This window comes from Garra rufa, chromosome 10 (genome assembly GCF_049309525.1).
Source record: "Garra rufa chromosome 10, GarRuf1.0, whole genome shotgun sequence".
In the NCBI taxonomy this organism is placed as follows: domain Eukaryota; kingdom Metazoa; phylum Chordata; class Actinopteri; order Cypriniformes; family Cyprinidae; genus Garra; species Garra rufa.
Window position 1 is genome coordinate 50308919 of NC_133370.1, and position 16865 is coordinate 50325783.

General features: G+C 35.0%; 2 protein-coding genes across 2 annotated transcripts in view; one reads left to right on the plus strand and one right to left on the minus strand.

Annotated features, from left to right (window-relative positions):
- The window catches only part of LOC141343631 (peroxiredoxin-6-like), a 9863-nt gene extending 8184 nt beyond the window's left edge, over nucleotides 1-1679 (plus strand). The window contains exons 5-6 of the mRNA XM_073848211.1: nucleotides 1293-1435; nucleotides 1526-1679. Of these exons, the coding sequence (XP_073704312.1) occupies nucleotides 1293-1435; nucleotides 1526-1673 (291 nt within the window). The 3' untranslated portion in view covers nucleotides 1674-1679. The remainder of the gene's footprint in view (nucleotides 1-1292; nucleotides 1436-1525) is intronic.
- Nucleotides 1680-1773: 94 nt separating this feature from the next.
- Nucleotides 1774-16865, minus strand: part of LOC141343629 (FGGY carbohydrate kinase domain-containing protein-like) — a 29229-nt gene continuing 14137 nt past the window's right edge. Inside the window, exons 15-16 of the mRNA XM_073848209.1 lie at nucleotides 3519-3580; nucleotides 1774-3370 (exon numbers count right to left, since the gene is read on the minus strand). Coding sequence (XP_073704310.1) covers nucleotides 3283-3370; nucleotides 3519-3580 — 150 coding nt within the window. The 3' untranslated portion in view covers nucleotides 1774-3282. The remainder of the gene's footprint in view (nucleotides 3371-3518; nucleotides 3581-16865) is intronic.

Genomic DNA, 16865 nt, shown 5'->3' on the forward strand with positions numbered 1-16865 from the left:
TTACCATACCTCAAACACATGTACCCATACCTTAAACAAAAGTGCTGCTTTGCACTCTTGATGCAATTATGCAACACACTTACTCCTTTATGCAACACACTTGGTCCTGCATACTACACTCTATTTCATACATAAGACACTTCGTTCAAAAATGAAAACTTAGGATGCCATTTGGAAAACACATGTATCCAAAATACAATACACATCGGTTTATTGCAACCACTTAAATACACACCTGAAGGCACTTACTTGCAAAACTGAACACTAATTAGCCAACTACAAAAAGCCCTCAGTTTAGCCATTTCAAGAACTTTGCAAGCATGGATGGAGGGAGAGAAAGAGGAGGAGGAGAAGGAGAAAGAAAAGGAGAAGGAGAAGGAGGAGGAGGGCAAGGTCAAGGTAAAGGTCGAAGAGGCCATGCACGGACACATATTTCTGATGATATAAGAGCAACTTTGGTGGACCATGTTATCAACCATGGCCTGACTACGAGGGAAGCTGGGTAGAGAGTCCACCCGCTGAGAGTCTAAGCCGCTGCTCAGTGGCATGTGTAATAAGAACATTCCGACTAGAAAACGGGGAAATATTACATTGTGTGCCGCCATAAGCCTTTGAGGGCTTCTGCATCATCATGCAAAACTAGGTCCATACAAAAGCCAACATATACTCAAATTTCTAGATGCTCTCCGTAATGTAAAAGACATTGCTTGCGATGTCGATGAAGTCCTCTGGTTATTTCATGATTTTCTGTGTTTACAGTATTGTGTTTTTTCTATTACTGTATTATGTTGTGTTTTTTTTTTTTTTTTTTGCTTTATCTGAATTCATGTTACTGCAATGTATAGTGCTGCTATGTACAATATTGATTAGTTCTGTTTGCTTTTTTGGTTGTTGGAAAATGTGTCTCCTGAAAATATACCTTCTGAATAAACAGTGAAAATCAAAGACTGCAGTGTTTTATATAAAGTAGACTAGTGTGTTCCCCCTGATCTGAAAGTGTATGCATATGATGCAAGTATGTGTCATTTTGTCAACAGAGTTACATTTTGACAAAAGAATGTTAAGTTTTGATAGCAGAGTTTAGGTTTTGAGAGTAGAGTTTCAATTTGACACAGATGTGAATGGTATATTTCCCAGTGTTGTGTCCTGCTTACTTGTGTTTAGAATTTTGGCACAATGAGAGAATTTTTGCAAAATGTGTTCAAGCAACGGGCAAAAACTGTAATAAGGACAGAGTCATCATCTGTTCACATGCACTGAATGAGCTCTGATGGTGTGTATTGTTCATTCAGGTGTTTGTGATCGGCCCGGATAAGAGGTTAAAGCTCTCCATTCTCTATCCTGCATCAACAGGACGAAACTTTGATGAGATTCTGCGTGTGATTGACTCTCTACAGTTAACGGCACACAACCGTGTGGCTACTCCTGTGGACTGGCGGATGAGAAACATCTGTCTGGAGATTCATTAGTGCTTGATTCTTCTGTCTGATCTGTCATATGTGTGTAATGTGTGTGGATCTGGTCTGAAGGCTGGAGACAGTGTGATGGTGCCGCCCAGCATCCCTGAGCAGGACACCCTGACGCTCTTCCCTGCTGGAGTTTATACTAAAGACCTGCCGTCCGGGAAGAAATACCTGCGCTACACACCACAACCCAACACACATCAGCACTGAACTACAGACGCAAAACTGGAGACGAGTCGTCTGTAAAACACCAGTGATGATCAGAAATCAGGAGGCAAACTCCTCAGTTTTGTTTTTAATGCTTTATTTTAACCCAGTGTAAATGACTGTTACAGCTACACTAGAAGGGAGAGTTCACCCAAAAATGAACATTTGCTGTTAATTTACAAATTATCCAAGATATAGGTGACTTTCTTTTAACTTAAAAAAACAAAACAAAAACAAAACAGAAGAACACAACCTAAAAATCTAGAGACTTAGGCAAACAGTCCACAGTGATCTCTGTTTCAGAAGCGAATCATTCTTTTGAACCGATTCTTTTTAGTGAACTAGTTGAATCAGTTCATCAAATTGGACTGAATCGTCTGAAACAGTTGATGGCTTAAGCAGGACAGATCTACAATTACTCAATCAAAACTCAATTTCAGATGTCAGGCAGTCACTCTGACCAGAAATGAGCCAAAAATGTGCCGTTTCTGTGATGCATGAACTGATTCAGCGCTCCAGTTTATCCAACAGAGTGAACTGAGGAAACAATTCGACTCAGACTGAAGGCCGATGGGCCGCTGATATGAGCGTGTGTGAACTGAGAGCTCGAATGAAGGGAAGAAATGAACGTTTTTATGGTTTATCATTATTTATGTAGAAAGGTGAGCTGATGAAGACTAGTTTATTACTGTTCACATCATTATTGGGTGCTTTAATAATATAATCACATATACCTTATGTCATTGTATGATTGTATTATAGACAAATTAGTGAACTGAACCAGTTCATTCAATCAAACTTTCCAAAAGAGCCAGTTCATGGAACACAATCTGATTTCTCTGTTTGCCTGAGGCTCTGGATTACAGCTCATAATGTTATAAATAATGCTCAGTTTCTTGCACAGACCAATCGTTTCCCTTCATAAGATCAATATATCACCAAGAGCCATAGGTATTATTTTTTTGATCCTTGATATGTTTTTTTTACTCTAAAAGTACCAGTAGCCGCTGACTTACATCTGAATCACCAAAGACCATGGTTTCAGCTAAAAATCTACATCTACATCTTGATGATCTGAGGGTGATTAAACTAACAGCAAATGTTAATTTCTGCGTTTCTCAACTCTTTCTTCAGTGATCACACATTTTCCAGGTTTAACAAAAATTACTTATATTTTTAAAAAACACAAACAATTTTAATTTGTATTTTTACATTTTCAAAGTAATGAATGGTTTATTAAAACTAAGTATATATCAATTAGTATATATTTTTTTAAACTCATTACAGAACTATTCTAAATTCTACTAAAATCATTCTACTAAAATCATGTTTATTTAAATAAATCATGTTAAACAGATCTTTAAAAAAGACTTTAATTGCTCTTTAAATTTACTTTAAATGCTGTTTCACATGTGGTTTCTCTCATGAGTAATTGTGGTCAACAACTTTTAGTTGACGTGATTTTTAGGTGTAAAATGCTGAATGCTCAAAGTACTTTGTGTGTTCAGTAAGAGCACAGATGAATGAAAATCTAGTATTTTATGGTGATCTGAACCAGTCTTCACCTCAAGGATCTCAGTGTTTAATCTGACCATCAGAAAGCATGTGTTTGTCAAACTGCTTCAGCCTCCATCAGCGCCACACACTCCTTCTGATGATCGTAAAGACGCAGAAACACGGCGTACTTCCTCCTGTAGAAGCTTCACACAGATGAACATTCATTTATACTAGTGCAGGTACTGATGCACAACAATCCTGAGATATGAGTGTATTGGTACTGATATAGAATAAATCTCAGCTACTCATGAGAAACATCTGCTGAAACATGAGCACAGGACTGAACCTCACCTCTCTAGATCAGGGTTTGGTCTGACAACACGCCCGATTCTGGTCATCCTCCTCATTGCTTCCTACAAACACACCAGAATATTCCTTTGTCAAATCAAGCCACATTTATTTCTATAGTCCTTTATACAATACAGATAAAAACACAGCATCACAGAAAACAATAGTGTCATTATTGAGATTAACTGGAATCAGTTCTGTTCTCATCTGACTGTCAGAGCAGCTGAACTGATGATGATGAACTCAGGAAAGATGTTTTTAGGAGACTTCAGTTTAGTCTTTCTGTCTAACTGCAAGCACAGATTGAAGTAAGGATTGCATTCTCTTTTGTGTCTTCAATTCAATAAATTCATGCAAATACATGCAAATATCTGTCAAAATGCCCGTCTTGAAGAGTATCCATGTAAACACAGTCAGTTTAACATAATATCAGATGTGTGTCAATATGCATTAGTTCTTAAAGTGACAGCAGCCACATGTTTCTTTTGTTCCCTGTGTTAATCATATTAATATAACAGAAGAAGAATCACTCACTGCTCTAAACTGAGCAGATTCTGTAGCTTTAACAGGTGTCTGTGTATATTTACTTCACAGAGTAATGCAGTTCCACAAACACTGTGAAGAACTGTTTATTTAAAGGTGCAGTGTGTAGATTTTTGCGGCATCTAGCGGTTAAGTTTTGAATTGCAACCAGATTGCAACCAACGGCTCCGTCCACCGCTCACCCCTCCCTTTACAGAAACTACGGCAACCGACACGCGATTAAGATGTCGTCGTTTCAGACAGCAAAGAATAATGAAGTTTCTTTTAAAACGTAAATAAGAGAATTATATTTACTTGATAATTCAATAAAACGATGTTATTGTGAATATTGCAGTTACTTGTCCATCATTGTGTCAGTGTTTTTTCCCAAGAACAGCAGTGATGAAACACGATCTGTAGAGCAGTTTGTCCGTTCAGGGCTACAGTAGAAACATTACGGCGGCCTCCATGTGGGGGGACCCGCGGTCTATGTAGATATAAACTGGTAATTGTAAGGTAATAAAAACATAATGGTTAATTAAGAAAGGTCTTTATTCACCCCTGAAAACATAGTTATGTATACGATATTGCATTTCTGTCTAGAGATAATCTTAAATATTACACACTGCACCTTTAATATGAATCTGTTTTACTGCATTTATTTGTGCTGTTTGTTTAGCTGTGTTCTATTATCTAGTTGCTCTTTCTATTAGTCACAGTTTGTTTTGTGATTGTAAACTGTAATCAAGAATTGTGAAATTTCACTGGTTTCTAAAATGTTGGTATTGTAAGGTTACATGAGTCGAAAACAATGCAAGAACATAAATGCGTGTTGGCAGTGTGTGTACACAAACACCCTATAATGACAAATCCACCTAGTTCTTAAAATCCATATAAATCATAACTCCTTTTTCAAATATAAAAATATAGTGAGTGTGTACATAGTGAGTATAGTGAGTGTGTATATAGTGAGTTTAGTGAGTGTGTGTATATAGTGAGTATAGTGAGTGTGTATATAGTGAGTATAGTGAGTGTGTATATAATACAGTGAGTATAGTGAGTGTGTGTATAGTGAGTATAGTGAGTGTGTATATAATACAGTGAGTATAGTGAGTGTGTATATAGTGAGTGTGTATATAGTGAGTATAGTGAGTGTGTGAGTGTGTATATAGTGAGTATAGTGAGTGTGTATATAGTGAGTATAGTGAGTGTGTATACAGTGAGTATAGTGAGTGAGTATATAATACAGTGAGTGTGTATAAAGTGAGTGTGTATATAGTGAGTATAGTGAGTGTGTATATAGTGAGTATAGTGAGTGTGTGAGTGTGTGTATATAGTGAGTATAGTGAGTGTGTATATAGTGAGTATAGTGAGTGTGTATACAGTGAGTATAGTGAGTGAGTATATAATACAGTGAGTGTGTATAAAGTGAGTGTGTATATAGTGAGTATAGTGATGTGTATATAGTGAGTATAGTGAGTATATAGTAGTATAGTGAGTGTAGTGAGTGTGTATATAGGGAGTATATGGAGTGTGTATATAGTGAGTATAGTGAGTGTGTATACAGTGAGTATAGTGAGTGTGTATATAGTGAGTGTGTATATAGTAAGTATAGTGAGTGTGTGTGTATATAGTGAGTATAGTGAGTGTGTGAGTGTGTATATAGTGAGTATAGTGAGTGTGTATATAGTAAGTATAGAGTGAGTATATAATACAGTGAGTGTGTATAAAGTGAGTGTGTGTATATAGTGAGTATAGTGAGTGTGTATATAGTGTGCATATAGTGAGTATATTGAGTGTGTATATAGTGAGTATAGTGAGTGTGTATATAGTGAGTATAGTGAGTGTGTATATAGTAAGTATAGAGTGAGTATATAATACAGTGAGTGTGTATAAAGTGAGTGTGTATATAGTGAGTATAGTGAGTGTGTATATAGTGTGCATATAGTGAGTATATTGAGTGTGTATATAGTGAGTATAGTGAGTGTGTATATAGTGAGTATAGTGAGTGTGTATATAGTAGTATAGTGAGTGTAGTGAGTGTGTATATAGGGAGTATATGGAGTGTGTATATAGTGAGTATAGTGAGTGTGTATACAGTGAGTATAGTGAGTGTGTATATAGTGAGTATAGTGAGTGTGTATATAGTAGTATAGTGAGTGTAGTGAGTGTGTATATAGGGAGTATATGGAGTGTGTATATAGTGAGTGTAGTGAGTGTGTATAGTGAGTATAGTGAGTGCGTATATAGTGAGTATAGTGAGTGTGTATATAGTGTGCATATAGTGAGTATATTGAGTGTGTATATAGTGAGTATAGTGAGTGTGTATATAGTAGTATAGTGAGTGTGTATATAGTAGTATAGTGAGTGTGTATATAGGGAGTATATGGAGTGTGTATATAGTGAGTATAGTGAGTGTGTATACAGTGAGTATAGTGAGTGTGTATATAGTGAGTGTGTATATAGTGAGTATAGTGAGTGTGTATATAGTGAGTATAGTGAGTAGGGCTGCAACTAACGATTATTTTGATAATCGATTAGTTCGCCGACTAATTTTTCGATTAATCGATTAGTTGGCTTAAAAATGTCAATTAATTATTTATTTTTAAAATCACACTATTCCACATTCTGAATGCTATGAACACACAGTGCTAAACAATTTACAACAATTCACCTGTCGTAATAAAGAGAAAAGACAAATATATGAACACACTAACAAGCATAAAATACAGTGTTTCTGCTATTTATTCTGCCGTGTCGGTGTTTAGTGTCCCGCCTACAGCAGCATCAGCGAGCGCAAGTGCCTTCAGCAGAGTTCCACGTTCAGATGCACGCAGTAAGATTAAACTGGCCGCAAAGCCCCAGCTAAAGTAATTACCATGAATGTGGCGGGGGAAAATTAAGGAGATATTCAAATTATTTATTAATAAACTAGTATTTTCTGAGTCAGTGTCGCAAAGGTCTGCTCACTGGACGCGCTTTTAAAGCCTAAATGCATCTTTATGGATTAGGCCTATATCTAATAAAATAGTTTTGTTTTCGATTTGAATTATTTCATTTTATAGTAGTGCAGTAATAATTTAAAGTAAATGTATTACTCTTACATTTATGAGCAAAAATGAAGTTTCACATGGCGCTTGCACCTTCATGTCCTGTAAAGCTTTCACTCTGCGCACAAACGATTATATGTGCGCCTATAGGGCCTACACATTTATCTAAGTTAAACGATTAAACTAATATTTTGATATGCTTTCAGTTTTTTATATATATCTCTAAGGATTTTAATTTAAATCGTGATGATTTGAGAAGGCTAAATTCATATGTCGGCCGCTGGGCGCTTCGTTACTTTAAAAAACAAAAACTTGAATTTCACAAATAAAAAGTGTTCCAAATATATTTCTAAATTTACTTTATAAACTAAAGAAATGAAAATAAATGTAATTACCTTGTTATTAAAAACAGCAGCTGCGCAATGGGGAAGAGAAAGACAGGTTCCAGTCAGAATCGAGCCAGTAATTCTTATCAGCTGTCGAGGTTGTTTTTTGCAACAAATGTTTGTTTAATAGCCTATTTAACTCTTATTTAGGCTACTTTTTTATTTAAATGTTTTATTTCGTTGATTTATTTTAGCGTTTTGTAGGTTGTTTCTTCAACGACGGAGTTGCTAAACACACTCGTTTGTTAATAATGTTTGAGGCTCATTTCTTTATATATAAACACTGCACCATCGTAGTTGGTAAAAATCTGCCACCGTCACAGCCCTGGCCTATAGTTCCTAGTACCCTTCATAAATACGTGCACTACATATTGTATTTAAATCTAAATGTAACATTCAACGGCTGACATGAATGTTTTTGCGCTGACTCAGTATTAAGTGTCTCCCTGTCTGTGTTCTTCGTTCCGGCTGTCTGACGCTCATTCAGTAAAGATTTAAACTTAACACAGACTGCCAGGATGGACTTTTATGCATAAATGGAAATGCTTGTGTGAATTTGTGACATTTACAGATAAGGATATGACCGTAAACTAAAAGTTTTCATACGAGCATGCGAACAGATCTGTCAAAGCGCCTCACAGGGCAAGCCATTATCAGCTTCAAAATAGAGATAGTTTAAAATAAAGAATTCTCATGTTTTGGGCAGCTCAGATCACATATCTCTCCTGCAGCATCTCAGTCTGTTTCCTCCACTCTTCTTAGATGCATTATGTCTATAGACATGCGTCATTCAGTGCTGTAATTTGACGTGATCATCTGAAGAGCACGTGCACTGTGGGCGGACCCGACTAATCGATAATGAGAATCGTTGTCGACGAATTTCATTATCGATAATAATCGATTTTATCGATTAGTTGTTGCAGCCCTAATAGTGAGTGTGTGAGTGTGTGTGTATATAGTGAGTATAGTGAGTGTGTATATAGTGAGTATAGTGAGTGTGTATACAGTGAGTATAGTGAGTGAGTATATAATACATTGAGTGTGTATAAAGTGAGTGTGTATATAGTGAGTATAGTGAGTGTAGTGAGTGTGTATAGTGAGTGCGTATATAGTGAGTATAGTGAGTGTGTATATAGTGTGCATATAGTGAGTATAGTGAGTGTGTATATAGGGAGTATAGTGTGTGTATATAGTGAGTATAGTGAGTGTGTATATAGTGAGTATAGTGAGTGTGTATATAGTGAGTATAGTGAGCATGTATATAGTGAGTGTGTGTATATAGTGAGTGTGTATATAGTGAGTATAGTGAGTGTAGTGAGTGTGCATATAGGGAGTATATGGAGTGTGTATATAGTGAGTATACTGAGTGTGTATATAGTGAGTATAGTGAGTGTGTATATAGTGAGTATAGTGAGTGTGTATATAGTGAGTATAGTGAGTGTGTGTGTGTGTGTGTGTGTGTGTATATAATGAGTATAGTGAGTGTGTATATAGTGAGTATAGTGAGTGTGTTAATAGTGAGTATAGTGAGTGTGTATATAGTGAGTATAGTGAGTGTGTATACAGTGAGTATAGTGAGTGAGTATATAATACAGTGAGTGTGTATATAGTGAGTGTGTATATAGTGAGTATAGTGAGTGTAGTGAGTGTGTATATAGTGAGTATAGTGAGTATGTATATAGTGAGTGTGTATATAGTGAGTATAGTGAGGGTGTATATAGTGAGTGTTTATATAGTGAGTATAGTGAGTGTGTATATAGTGAGTATAGTGAGCGTGTATATAGTGAGTATAGTGAGTGTGTGTATATAGTGAGTATAGTGAGCGTGTATATAGTGAGTATAGTGAGTGTGTATACAGTGAGTATAGTGAGTGAGTATATAATACAGTGAGTGTGTATATAGTGAGTGTGTATAAAGTGAGTGTGTATAAAGTGAGTATAGTGAGTGAGTATATAATACAGTGAGTGTGTGTATATAGTGAGTGTGTATAAAGTGAGTGTGTATAAAGTGAGTATAGTGAGTGAGTATATAATACAGTGAGTGTGTATGTAGTGAGTGTGTATATAGTGAGTGTGTATAAAGTGAGTGTGTATAAAGTGAGTATAGTGAGTGTAGTGAGTGTGTGTATATAGGGAGTATATGGAGTGTGTATATAGTGAGCATAGTGAGTGCGTATATAGTGAGTATAGTGAGTGTGTATATAGTGAGTATAGTGAGGGTGTATATAGTGAGTGTTTATATAGTGAGTATAGTGAGGGTGTATATAGTGAGTGTTTATATAGTGAGTATAGTGAGTGTGTATATAGTGAGTATAGTGAGCGTGTATATAGTGAGTATAGTGAGCGTGTATATAGTGAGTGTGTATATAGTGAGTATAGTGAGTGTGTATATAGTGAGTATAGTGAGTGTGTATACAGTGAGTATAGTGAGTGAGTATATAATACAGTGAGTGTGTATATAGTGAGTATAGTGAGTGTGTATATAGTGAGTATAGTGAGTGCGTATATAGTGAGTATAGTGAGTGTGTATATAGTGAGTATAGTGAGTATAGTGAGTGCGTGTATATAGTGAGTATAGTGAGTGTGTGTATATAGTGAGTATAGTGAGTATAGTGAGTGTGTATATAGTGAGTATAGTGAGTGTGTATATAGTGAGTATAGTGAGTGTGTATAGTGGGTATAGTGAGTGTGTATATAGTGAGTATAGCGAGTATAGTGAGTGTGTATATAGTGAATATAGTGAGTGTGTATATAGTGAGTATATTGAGTGTGTATACAGTGAGCATAGTGAGTGTGTGTATATAGTGAATATAGTGAGTGTGTATATAGTGAGTATAGTGAGTGTGTATACAGTGAGTATAGTGAGTGAGTATATAATACAGTGAGTGTGTATATAGTGAGTGTAGTGAGTGTGTATAGTGAGTATAGTGAGTGTGTATATAGTGAGTGTGTATATAGTGAGTATAGTGAGTGTAGTGAGTGTGTATATAGAGAGTATATGGAGTATGTATATAGTGAGTATAGTGAGTGTGTATATAGTGAGTATAGTTAGTGTGTGTGTATATAGTGAGTATAGTGAGTGTGTATATAGTGAGTATAGTGAGTATATGGAGTGTGTATATAGTCAGTATAGTGTGTATATAGTGAGTATAGTGAGTGTGTATATAGTGAGTATAGTGAGTGTGTATATAGTGAGTATAGTTAGTGTGTATATAGTGAGTATAGTGAGTGTGTGTGTATATAGTGAGTATAGTGAGTGTGTATATAGTGAGTATAGTTAGTGTGTGTATATAGTGAGTATAGTGAGTGTGTATATAGTGAGTATAGTGAGTGTATATAGTCAGTATAGTGAGTATGTGTATATAGTGAGTATAGTGAGTATAGTGAGTGTGTATATAGTGAGTATAGTGAGTGTGTATATAGTGAGTATAGTGAATGTGTATATAGTGAGTATAGTTAGTGTGTATATAGTGAGTATAGTGAGTGTGTATATAGTGAGTATAGTGAGTATAGTGAGTATATGGAGTGTGTATATAGTCAGTATAGTGTGTGTGTGTGTGTGTGTGTGTGTGTATAGTGAGTATAGTGAGTGTGTGTATATAGTGAGTATAGTTAGTGTGTATATAGTGAGTATAGTGAGTGTGTGTGTATATAGTGAGTATAGTGAGTGTGTATATAGTGAGTATAGTTAGTGTGTGTGTATATAGTGAGTATAGTGAGTATAGTGAGTGTGTATATAGTGAGTATAGTGAGTATATGGAGTGTGTATATAGTCAGTATAGTGTGTATATAGTGAGTATAGTGAGTGTGTGTATATAGTGAGTATAGTGAGTGTGTATATAGTGAGTATAGTTAGTGTGTATATAGTGAGTATAGTGAGTGTGTATATAGTGAGTATAGTTAGTGTGTGTATATAGTGAGTATAGTGAGTATAGTGAGTGTGTATATAGTGGATATATGGAGTGTGTATATAGTCAGTATAGTGAGTGTGTGTGTATATAGTGAGTATAGTGTGTATATAGTGAGTATAGTGAGTGTGTATATAGTGAGTATAGTGAGTGTGTATAAAGTGAGTATACTGAGTGTGTATATAGTGAGTATAGTGAGTGTGTATACAGTGAGTGTAGTGAGTGTGTATATAATACAGTGAGTATAGTGAGTGTGTATATAGTCAGTATAGTGGGTATAGTGAGTGTGTATACAGTGAGTATAGTGAGTGTGTATATAATACAGTGAGTATAGTGAGTGTGTATATAGTGAGTATAGTGAGTGTGTATACAGTGAGTATAGTGAGTGTGTATACAGTGAGTATAGTGAGTGTGAATATAATACAGTGAGTATAGTGAGTGTGTATATAGTGAGTATAGTGAGTGTGTATATAGTGAGTATAGTGAGTGTGTATATAATACAGTGAGTATAGTGAGTGTGTATATAGTGAGTATAGTGAGTGTGTATATAATACAGTGAGTATAGTGAGTGTGTATATAGTGAGTATAGTGAGTGTGTATATAGTGAGTATAGTGAGTGTGTATATAATACAGTGAGTATAGTGAGTGTGTATATAGTGAGTATAGTGAGTGTGTATACAGTGAGTATAGTGAGTGTGTATTAGGGGTGGGAGAAAAAAATCGATTCTCCGATGCATCGCGATTCTCTCTTCAACGATTCTGAATAGATTCCTAATATTTCAGAATCGATTCTGAGCTTGTTTTTTTTTCCGCATATGGCACGTGTGCGCGCTAGAGACACTGCCGGCTTCATTGCACAGCATTCGACTGTGAGACTCGTGCGCACTGCTTGACATTGTGTGCTTCCACCCACCGTGTTTTACTTAAGTTATGCTTTCATTTCTGCCGTCTGGAATGCAGTACTATTAGATCACTGACAGACTTTCGCGTGCGCTTTGTGTTTGTTCGTCCTAAAGCTCGATTGTAGATGCGGTTAAATGCACTTGCGTTTTCAAATAGTTTTAAACGAAACTGTACATACAGTCAGTTATGTTTTTAGAGCAGGACAAAACATCTGATATATCGAAACAGATCTGTGCATCAGTGGCGTTCCGTCCATATAAGCTGCTAATGCTCCGCATACCCAGGCTGTCAGAGAGACTGCGTTCACGTGTTAAATAATATAAACATGCTTATAAATTGATCCCTTATTTGAGATTGAATCTTCCGGGAAAGCAGATTCACCGCATCTTCCTTGACTCCTCAGAATTGATGCGCATTCTCTGTTTTTCTGTCATGCGCATGACTTTATTCGCGGGGTAAGCTGTCCGCGAAGCGCTCGTCCAAGCGGAAAAACGCGCTGTTGCTGCCAGATCCTGATTGCCGAAAATCATATTGTGTTTGATGCACAACTTACTCGACTAAATCAAATGAAAAACAGAAACAAACAAAAAACATCCTAACTGTATATTATTTTAATTTCTCAACAATTCAAAATGTGAAAGTCCACTGAAAAAAATGCCTATATAAAATGTCTATTTTTTAAAAATAATAATAAACAGGGAAAAGAGGAAATATTAAAATATGATTTCGTCTCTGATTTGATTGGTTTCTAAATAATCTAAAGATATAATTATTTTTGGTATTACTGGTGGTTTTAGCACTAAGCATGCCTGGTTAAAAAAAAAAAGTCACCCGTTTGCCACTGCTTTGCATTAGTTTGTTAAAGCTGCCTGTCTATGATCTCATCAGTAATAATAAAACGGCAGTAATGCTGAGGAAAAAAGAAAAACTATTGTCTGTAAACTTTCAGATACCTAAAGAACACTTATTTTATATAAGTTATAGTTTTAAAACGTACCTTGCTTATATAGTTTAAAAAACAAAGTAAAATTGGCACAAAATAAATTTGATATAAAACATGAAAATGTAGCCATGTCCAGTACTATTGAAAACTAAGAATGTGAGCATCATGATATTTAGTTAATAATGAAAACAGTAATTAAATTAAATTGAATCTTGAAACCAGTGAAGATTGACACACCTACTTTTACAGAGATTTCAACTATAAACAAAAAGCATATAAACTGCAATTTTACATGTTTTTACAATTGTAAAGTTGTATTTGCACAGCAGAAGAATTAATTGGGGAAAAAATGTAGATCAAGAATCGTTTTGGAATCGGATCGTGACTCCCAGAATCGGAATCGGATCGGATCGTGAAGTGCCTGAAGATTCCCACCCCTAGTGTGTATATAATACAGTGAGTATAGTGAGTGTGTATATAATACAGTGTGTATAGTGAGTGTGTATATAGTGAGTATAGTGTGTATACAGTGAGTATAGTGAGTGTGTATATAATACAGTGAGTATAGTGAGTGTGTATACAGTGAGTATAGTGAGTGTGTATATAATACAGTGAGTATAGTGAGTGTGTATATATATATTGAGTATAGTGAGTGTGTATATAGTGAGTATAGTGAGTGTGTATATAGTGAGTATAGTGAGTGTGTATATAGTGAGTGTGTATATAGTGAGTGTTTATTGACTTTGCTGCAATATGGAACTTTTGCACTTTTATTGACATTTTATTTTATTATTTTAATACTCTAAGGTTGCTTTGACACAACTTGTATTGTAAAAAGCGCTGTATAAATAATCTTGACTTGACTTGACTCTTGACTTTATATAGTGAGTATAATGAGTGTGTATATAGTGAGTATGTATATAGTGAGTATAGTGAGTGTGTATATAGTGAGTATAGTGGGTATAGTGAGTGTGTATATAGTGAGTATAGTGAGTGTGTATACAGTGAGTATAGTGAGTGTGTATATAGTGAGTATATGGAGTGTGTATATAGTCAGTATAGTGGGTATAGTGAGTGTGTATACAGTGAGTATAGTGAGTGTGTATACAGTGAGTATAGTGAGTGTGTATATAATACAGTGAGTATAGTGAGTGTGTATATAGTGAGTATAGTGAGTGTGTATATAATACAGTGAGTATAGTGAGTGTGTATATAGTGAGTATAGTGAGTGTGTATACAGTGAGTATAGTGAGTGTGTATATAATACAGTGAGTATAGTGAGTGTGTATATAATACAGTGAGTATAGTGAGTGTGTATATAATACAGTGAGTATAGTGAGTGTGTATATATATATTGAGTATAGTGAGTGTGTATATAGTGAGTATAGTGAGTGTGTATATAGTGAGTGTGTATATAGTGAGTGTTTATTGACTTTGCTGCAATATGGAACTTTTGCACTTTTATTGACATTTTATTTTATTATTTTAATACTCTAAGGTTGCTTTGACACAACTTGTATTGTAAAAAGCGCTGTATAAATAATCTTGACTTGACTTGACTCTTGACTTTATATAGTGAGTATAGTGAGTGTGTGTATATAGTGAGTATAGTGAGTGTGTATATAGTGAGTATAGTGGGTATAGTGAGTGTGTATATAGTGAGTATAGTGAGTGTGTATACAGTGAGTATAGTGAGTGTGTATATAGTGAGTATAGTGAGTGTGTATATAGTGAGTATATGGAGTGTGTATATAGTCAGTATAGTGGGTATAGTGAGTGTGTATACAGTGAGTATAGTGAGTGTGTATATAATACAGTGAGTATAGTGAGTGTGTATATAGTGAGTATAGTGAGTGTGTATACAGTGAGTATAGTGAGTGTGTATATAATACAGTGAGTATAGTGAGTGTGTATATAATACAGTGAGTATAGTGAGTGTGTGTATATAATACAGTGAGTATAGTGAGTGTGTATATAATACAGTGAGTATAGTGAGTGTGTATATAGTGAGTGTCTATTGACTTTGCTGCAATATGGAACTTTTGCACTTTTATTGACATTTTATTTTTTTATTTTAATACTCTAAGGTTGCTTTGACACAACTTGTATTGTAAAAAGCGCTGTATAAATAATCTTGACTTGACTTGACTCTTGACTTTATATAGTGAGTATAGTGAGTGTGTATATAGTGAGTATAGTGAGTGTGTATATAGTGAGTATAGTGAGTGTGTATATAGTGAGTATAGTGGGTATAGTGAGTGTGTATATAGTGAGTATAGTGAGTGTGTATACAGTGAGTATAGTGAGTGTGTATATAGTGAGTATATGGAGTGTGTATATAGTCAGTATAGTGGGTATAGTGAGTGTGTATACAGTGAGTATAGTGAGTGTGTATACAGTGAGTATAGTGAGTGTGTATATAATACAGTGAGTATAGTGAGTGTGTATATAGTGAGTATAGTGAGTGTGTATATAATACAGTGAGTATAGTGAGTGTGTATATAGTGAGTATAGTGAGTGTGTATACAGTGAGTATAGTGAGTGTGTATATAATACAGTGAGTATAGTGAGTGTGTATATAATACAGTGAGTATAGTGAGTGTGTATATAATACAGTGAGTATAGTGAGTGTGTATATATATATTGAGTATAGTGAGTGTGTATATAGTGAGTATAGTGAGTGTGTATATAGTGAGTGTGTATATAGTGAGTGTTTATTGACTTTGCTGCAATATGGAACTTTTGCACTTTTATTGACATTTTATTTTATTATTTTAATACTCTAAGGTTGCTTTGACACAACTTGTATTGTAAAAAGCGCTGTATAAATAATCTTGACTTGACTTGACTCTTGACTTTATATAGTGAGTATAGTGAGTGTGTATATAGTGAGTATAGTGAGTGTGTATATAGTGAGTATAGTGGGTATAGTGAGTTTGTATATAGTGAGTATAGTGAGTGTGTATACAGTGAGTATAGTGAGTGTGTATATAGTGAGTATAGTGAGTGTGTATATAGTGAGTATATGGAGTGTGTATATAGTCAGTATAGTGGGTATAGTGAGTGTGTATACAGTGAGTATAGTGAGTGTGTATATAATACAGTGAGTATAGTGAGTGTGTATATAGTGAGTATAGTGAGTGTGTATACAGTGAGTATAGTGAGTGTGTATATAATACAGTGAGTATAGTGAGTGTGTATATAATACAGTGAGTATAGTGAGTGTGTGTATATAATACAGTGAGTATAGTGAGTGTGTATATAATACAGTGAGTATAGTGAGTGTGTATATAGTGAGTGTCTATTGACTTTGCTGCAATATGGAACTTTTGCACTTTTATTGACATTTTATTTTTTTATTTTAATACTGTAAGGTTGCTTTGACACAACTTATATTGTAAAAAGCGCTGTATAAATAATCTTGACTTGACTTGACTCTATATAGTGAGTATAGTGAGTGTGTATATAGTGAGTATAGTGAGTGTGTATATAGTGGGTATAGTGAGTGTGTATATAGTGAGTATAGTGAGTGTGTGTATATAGTGAGTATAGTGAGTATAGTGAGTGTGTATATAGTGAGTATAGTGAGTGTGTATATAGTGAGTATAGTGAGTATAGTGAGTGTGTATATAGTGAGTA